The 8,002-nt window shown below is 32.0% G+C and overlaps 1 protein-coding gene across 2 annotated transcripts; it reads right to left on the bottom strand.

Moving 5' to 3' along the window:
- Window positions 1-1,266: 1,266 nt before the first annotated feature.
- On the bottom strand, window positions 1,267-8,002 carry LOC107852734 (disease resistance protein At4g27190-like). Of its 2 annotated transcripts, XR_007049015.1 has the most exons (3): window positions 7,962-8,002; window positions 1,946-4,259; window positions 1,267-1,719 (listed from the first exon to the last, which is right to left on the bottom strand). XR_007049015.1 is itself a non-coding variant. In XM_047402019.1 (2 exons), the coding sequence occupies exon 2, from the start codon at window positions 3,460-3,462 to the stop codon at window positions 2,521-2,523; it is 942 nt and encodes a 313-aa protein (XP_047257975.1). In that variant the 5' UTR covers window positions 3,463-4,259; window positions 7,962-8,002; the 3' UTR covers window positions 1,946-2,520. The 2 variants fall into 2 exon arrangements, 1 of the variants encoding a protein (XP_047257975.1); XM_047402019.1 differs by lacking the exon at window positions 1,267-1,719.

Below are 8,002 nucleotides of genomic sequence, written 5' to 3'. Positions count from 1 at the left end.
AACTAAAGAGAATGGAAGATAATACGTTCTTTGAGGGTTATAAGTCGTGGGAAGTGAAGGGAAAATACCAAAATACCCTTATGAAATAAATACCCAGTTGCTGAAAATTATAGATGACGACATTTGTGACAAGGCGTCAAAAATATGGTAAGCCGTCCAAAATGTCATCACACAAAAGCTGGAATTAATGGTTTCTACTTAAGTCTGACGACCTTCGTGGTAGGGCGTCACAAATGTGGTAAGCTACCACGAATGTCGACACACAGAAGCTGGATTCTACCTAAGCCTGACGACCTTCGTGATAGAGCTTCACAAATGTGATAAGCTACCACGAATATCGTCACTTAGGAGCTGGTTTCTGCCTAAGGCTGACGACCTTCGTGGTAGAGCATCACAAATGTGGTAAGCTACCACGAATGTCGTCACTTAGGAGCTGGTTTCTGCCTAAGGCTGACGACCTTCGTGGTATGGCGTCACAAATGTGGTAAGCTACCATGAATTTCGTCACTTAGGAGCTGATTTCTGCCTAAGGCTGACGACCTTCATGGTAGGGCATCACAAATGTGGTAAGCTACCACGAATGTCATCACACTGTTTCCTGCCTGATATGCTGGAGTAAAATAGGAATAACTCTTTGCTCCGATATCGTATTTAGGTGAAATTGGTATCGTTGGAAATCTAATTCAATTATCTATATTTTGATATGTCATGAGCTCAAAAATTCCAAGTCTAATGAGAGATACACTCGTTTGAATCTGACTATGGCAATATCTTTCTCAAGAATTCGATGGGTGAATAATGTTTTGATTCGTCTAATAGCGAGGAGTTATTTGAAGCCTTAATATACATCTAACCTACTCATAAAACTATAAAATAACCATGATGTACTATGCATGAGCTTGGTACATGGCTCTAATATTGGTTTGGATTTTTCGAGGTATTACATTAAGATAATCTTCTTCTTGGTTGAGGCGCGGATATCTCGCTCTCTTTAAGGAGATTCAAGTCCACTGCGGCGGAATCTACACCGATCGAATAGTATATTTCTTGACTTGTGTCGTCCAGGATACAACAGCCCATCAATAATGTACAACTCAAGCAACTCCGAATTAATTGAAGAGTACAAAGCTCCACCTTCGATATATATTTACTCTCTTTGTATAGTGAATATGATTAAAGACTTAGAATATTTTCTTTGTCTCAACTCTCTCTTTCACTACTACACACTATAATCTTTTTCACACTTATCATATTTCTTTATACATGCAACTACATGCAAGACCACCTCTATTTTTAGGTTTTCATCTTTGTATTGAATAGGAAAATATGGTGTACTTATTTATACCAACTTGTCATATGAAAACTTTCTTATGGTTTGTCTATGCTATCTTGAGAACATAGACATAGAAAATGTGCTAAATTTTTAATGTACAATTTAAGAATGCTTTAGAATGTTTAAACACAGAAGGAATACCAGTTTATTACAAATAAACAAGATTATCATACAACACAAATGAAACAAGAAATTACTCGGTGTACAATCAAAGCAATCCAAAATATCGGAACCACGAAGCAAGGATAGTACAAACAAGGAACGATTATCAGCAGAAAAAACTTGAGACGTCTGATAGGAAAATATATCACAGCAAACTGCACCGATTACTTTTAGCTCGAAACTTTATGTCCTGGTGCAGGAAGTTCCTTTGCCTTTTTAATCCCCTGAATGAAGCAACAAAAAATGAAGCTTAATACACTTACTAACATTTGATTGATAACCCAATCATGCTAGTGTATTTAACAATGTTTAAAATTATTTTTGTAAAAGCATATGTTTTTCCAGGGAGGTAAATGACTTAATTATAACAAAGTAATTATGAAGAATGTTTGTAATATGTATTAACAAACTATGTTAAAGTTTCAATAAGGAGATTATATGGCACATCACCTGAGATGCAGCGGAAGCAACGTCAACTTTGATCCTTCTGTCATCAGTAATACCATTCTTTGTAACAACGCTCTAAATTTGACTTGAAGTTTTCATCATCCCATTCCTGTTGGCTCCACCATTCTGATCCTCCTTTTATTATTTTGATGTTTATGGAGGTTTGCAAAGAGCGAGGCAACTTCCTTAATCCGTCACAATCGATCACCGTGAGTTCCTCCAAGTGTTCCCACATACTCTGTGGCTCCACCAACATTACTAGTTCTGGTAAGTCGTACAACTTTAACTTCTGAACTCTTGGAATTTCTGAGTTGACAAGTGTTGCCTGATCACTTGAGCTGCATTGCACAAACAAATCTACCAGCTGATGGCATTGGTTAATTATAATCTCTTCCAAGTGCTTGGGTACAGAACAAACTCCACCATCGTTGAAAAGACATGTTAAACTTACACAATCAGAGATATTCAGTCGGCGTAATTTAGAAAATCTTAGCCCAAATATTGACCGAAATCAGAAACACTACTTAAATAATATAAGTAACTGAGGTGGAGATATTTAAGATTTGGCAAAGGGCAAATTATCCGAAAGAACAAGAGCAGCTCTGTATGTTTAGTGATTTTAATCCATTAAAAGTGTCGTATGCAATCAACTTACTGAGACCGATGCATTCTTTCAAGTACAAATCTGAAGCAAACTGCAACATGCCTGAGAGTTCTCCGTTACTGAAAATTGCACACTTGTGGACATTTATCACCCTCATTGACTTGTTGTATGGCACATAAGTTAAAGTTTCCCCAATATGAATGTGAAATCCTTTCAATCTAGTCATCCAGCTGTAATCTCTATTGAAACATGATGAGCTATCCACTGTAATAAAAAGATAAGACAGATTGTGTAGAGATGATATCTCATCAAAAGAGGTCGCTCCAAGACAGCTATGCGGCATATTTAACATTTCAATGCTAGGAAATTTGAGGAAAAATCCCTTTCTGATGCTCTTCAAATCAGGAACAGGCATATTTAATAGCCTCAGATTTGTTAAATTTTCCATTCCTTGGGGCAGACAACGTAACTCTGTATATTCACAATCGAGCACTTCCAAATTGTGAAGATTAGCAACAGGTGGCAACTCTTTCAACTCAAAGCAACATTGTAGTAAGATTAGCAATAGTTGACATAAATTATTGATGGAAGAAGGCAGTTCTCTAATACTAGTGCGACTCAGATTCAGAACTCTTAGAGCTGGAAATGCCAAAAAGAATTTGTGGGATATTTTCTCAAGGGGATAATTTTCTTGCAAAAGTAATTTGACAGAAGTTGATATTTTAATATCTGATAGACATTCAATTTCGTTGCTTACAAAAGATATTCTCTTGACAGAAGCTGATATTTTAATATGTGATATCTCAGTCAACCCAATTCCAGCTTGAAAAACAGAAGTCTGTTCATTCCCAAAGGTACTAGCTATCCATATGGCAACATCACACACCAGGTCGTGCATCTTCACACAAATCTCCATCTTTTAGACTCTCAATCAATGTGATTCCCCTGTTGTAGGCTTCTTCATATGTGTCATGTTCACCGAGGATCCCCTCCGCCCACCAGCAATGTATGAGATCATCTGTCGGAATAGCCGCCGGATATAAGGAACAATATAAGAAACAACTTCGAATATCACCTCTCTTTTTGTTCACATGTTTCCTTCTTTGCTCTGAGGATAATTCAATATCCTGAGATTCTAAAGAATCAAAACTCCACTTGATGACACTGTAAACCTTATCTTCTACAACTTTGCTATGAGGTTCCGACATTCTAAGTGATTTCAAAGCATCTTCCCAGAGCTCAACCTTCGTCTTCCCTCTCATGGATGATCCAACAACAGTGATGGCTAAAGGTAAACCATCACACTCTCTTGCAATTTCCTTTACCAATGGATGGATTTGCTCCAGATTGACAATATCTCCCACATTTTTGGCAAACAGTAGCCAAGATTCATCCTCGTCCAATGTGTAAACCTGCATTTCGACATCTGTCCTCATTTGCTTACAAACATCCAGAAAACGCAATTTTGCTCGAAATGCTTTCTACACTTGCCTCTTTATCTACCTTCAGGTTTAATCTGCTGGCAATTTGTTCTTGAATCTTTCTTACGTCTATTGGCGGTTTGGGCACTGTAACCCATATCACAACAACGCCAAAAGACAGTTTGGAACTTGGCACATTCTTTAAGAGATTCTTTAAGAGCTCGTTGTTCAGATTCTTCACCAATGTAGTTTTTCCAACTCCTCCGGTACCCCACACACCGACGATGCATACCTGAAAGGATTCAAAATCCAAATAACTTTACCCAGCAAAAGATGCACCAATGGACACACAAAAAAACCATTTAGAAAATTAGTGAAATAAGAACATTGGAGGCTTTGATCACTATAATCTCTCGATCACAAGTTTGTTATATTCTTTGCATATGCATTGTGTTCTATTATAAAACAATGCATAACGACTGTCTTAAAATTGAATAGATTGACGTTTAGCGGTGTCCGGGGGAAGGGCCCCACCACAAGGGTATATCCTCACCTTGCACTCCTGCTGGAGGCTATTTCCAAGACTTGAATCCGTGACCTCCTCGTCACGTGGCAACTACTTTACCAGTTACTCCAAGGCTCCCTTTAGACAATTTAGTGTGACAAATGTATTCAATGGTTATATTAGCTTCTTAGAATTCCACAAAATTTTCACCTCATCCTAAATTTCAATCATGGCTTTTCAAATTTCTAAAGGATTTTTAGAAGAGATTCTAAGATACATCGTTTTTATTGAAGGCATATTTCTCTGTCTCCACATATTAAAAATACAAGACAAAATAAAAAAATTATGATCATTTAGATAGTGGAGACTTGTGATAAAATAGTTGAACTAATTATGAATTTTTTCTTGTATTACTGTATATAAAAGAAGCGTGAATGTTGAGCAGCTTATAAGGTTGTGTTAACTGTTTCAGCTGTTGCAAGTGTAATTTTACTATAATCATTCATATTTAATTATTATAAGTTATTTAAATATTATAATAATAATAATATTTAATAAAAGGATGGTTTTTAAAATGACTATTAAGCTCCTCAAATTTTCACTTATTATTATTTGAAGATTTTTTTCAGCTGTTTCAATCGATATTTTAATGTATCACTACTAATTAATTACTTGAAAATCACATAAAAGGAATTACAAATTACAATAGTTGACATCTTGAAGCATCTAAAAAAATAATTTATCATATACTTTTAAAAAATACTATAATTCACAATAATTAACAACTTAAAAAATTGTAAAGATATAAATATTTTGTTGACTACAAAAATTATATCAGTATCATTTAAATTGAATAGAAAAAAAGTATTATAAATCTTAATAATTAAAAAATTAAAGTATTTTTAAAATATAATTGACTATTGATTATCTAAATTTTATTTATGTCATATAAATTAAAACTAAAAAATAATATATTTTGGGCCCGTACTAGCATAAATGAGTCATTTCTGATAGTTCGATAGCATATTTGAGCATTTTTCCTAAAAAATTATAAATTACAATAGTTAACAATTTAAAATATCTAAAAAAAATTAATTTGTTATATATTTCAAAAAAAATACGCAAAAAATATATTAATCACAACAATTAACAACTTAAAAAAATTTAAAAATATGAAATATTTGATTGACTCTCGAAATTTTATGGGTGTCATGTTAACAATTTAAAATATTCTTATACAAATTTCATTAATCTAATTATAATAATAATAGAAAATGAAGGCTCAATATTACAGTTTTAAATGTATTTATCAGTATTTAGTTATTTTATCAAAAAAATTAAATTAATATTTTAAAAAAATATGATAGAAAATGATAATAGAAATAACATTTTAAAAAATATATTTTTTATTTTTATAAAATCAAATGTTAGCTAGATTACAACTTTTTAAATTTTTTCTAATTAAAATTAAAATATAATATGCTTCAATGTTTATTTTAACATCAGGTCAAACACATTTTCTTAAATTAAGTAACTAATTTTAATATTTTTAGTTTTCAAATAATTTTTCAATTTTATTTGAAAACTAAGAGGATTAATTGAAATTATAAGTTTCAGTATATTAACATTTTTTACAAAATCTGACGTGCAATATTTTCTTAAAATATGATATTTTACCTATATATTATATAAATAAAAGTAAATAATATGTTTATATTAAGGAGATAAGAGATTATTCTTATCCATATAAATATATCAAATATTCATTTTCATAATAAAATAATATAAAATACTAAAGATACATTATTGATGGTTGAAAATTATCGATAAAAAATAGAGCACAAATCAAATTAATATAATATTGGTGGAGTTAAAATTTATATTAATGGGATTAAAAAAATATATGTCACTTAATGTTAGTTTAAAGTTATTTCACATGCAGGTTAATTTATATGTTATATCACACTCTCTTCATTCTTTTTTTTCTCTCTTTGGGTTAATTTATCTTTTAAATATCTATTTTTTCAAGTTGAATGCACATTAACTGTGATTACACCTACAATTCATAAGTGAATACAAAATATGTCCATTCGAAGCCTTATATGAATATTATGTTTATAGTTCTTTATCATTTCTAGTAAAATATTTATAAACTAATTTAGTGATATTTTTTGTAAAATTATTTGATAATGAAAAAAAAATCTTTAAATAGGTTAATAACTTTAAATTTTAACCCACCAAGTCCATACGTGATAGTATTTTTTGGACAAAAGCTAAAATATTAAAAAATTAGAGTATTGAAAATTTTGACGTTGTTAGAATTTTCACTTAGAAGGTTTAAAATATAACAAAATAAACATATGAAGAAAAAAAATCAACATTTACCACATAAAGATAAAAAATAATTTTAGTTCTATACAAATAGTCTAATATTTCGTGAAAGGAGATTTAGATTATAAATTTATATTTATTTAAAGTATTACTTCGTAAATAATGTGGTTAAATAAGTTGGAACTTGTAAGTGTCACACCCCTTTTTTTCAACTCCAAAAAGATATCGATTTACGATTATGTTCGAAAGGGTTCTTATTATTAAGAGACAACAGAAAACGATTTGTTTCGAAAAAGGATTGTTTTTACATTTGAAATCAGAGTCGCCACTTGGCATAATCTGGTGTACCAAGTCACCATTGAAAAATCCTTTTCAAAACCATTTGACTCTTTAAACTGGTTTGCGAATAGAGATTCCGGCTAAGGAATTCTGTTGACCAAGGGGAAGGTGTTAGGCACCCCTCGATCCCGTGGTTCGACCACGGTCGCTTGATAGAGAGTATCGGCTAATTTTGACACTACGAATGTATAAACCACATTAAACACACAACACAATCAATCAAACCAACAAAACAAAACAAATTCAAAATCATAATGTCCAGTCCAATTATTACAAACTGGAATAGAAAAATACAAAAAAAAAAAATATAAATTCTATTCTAAACTAGTCATAGGCTAAACTCTGCTGCTTTACCCGCTGCCTCGGTTCTTCATCACGATCATTTTTCACCAACATAGTACGTGGGGACATTCCCCGGTGAATAAATACAAATACCTCAGAGCATTCTCCGGCCAAATAAATACACTTTTCAAATGTGGTAAACAAGACATTCAACAAATATTTCAAACATTCCAATAATCCACCAATTCTAAATTTGCCTACCCGTCCTAATGTTGGTCTGCCCGCTCGACGACATATTATGTTCAACATCAACAATGAACTAAAACACCATAATATTCACTTTTTACCAATTTTCAATCCCCATTCTCAATCACATGATTAAGCAAGTCTCAATTAAATCAACCAAGCAAACTACGACAATTAAATAAAACTCAAACACAATATCAAAAATTAATCACCAAACTCAAACATGAATAACACAAATCAACGATATCATCACATATAAAATGAAAAGAGATAGAGTTTGAGAATTTGGACCTTAATTTGGAGATTTCAATATAACAGAAAGAGAATCGCGT

Source organism: Capsicum annuum, chromosome 1 (assembly GCF_002878395.1).
Source record: "Capsicum annuum cultivar UCD-10X-F1 chromosome 1, UCD10Xv1.1, whole genome shotgun sequence".
Classification (NCBI taxonomy): domain Eukaryota; kingdom Viridiplantae; phylum Streptophyta; class Magnoliopsida; order Solanales; family Solanaceae; genus Capsicum; species Capsicum annuum.
This window is presented reverse-complemented; position numbering and strand designations above follow the sequence as displayed.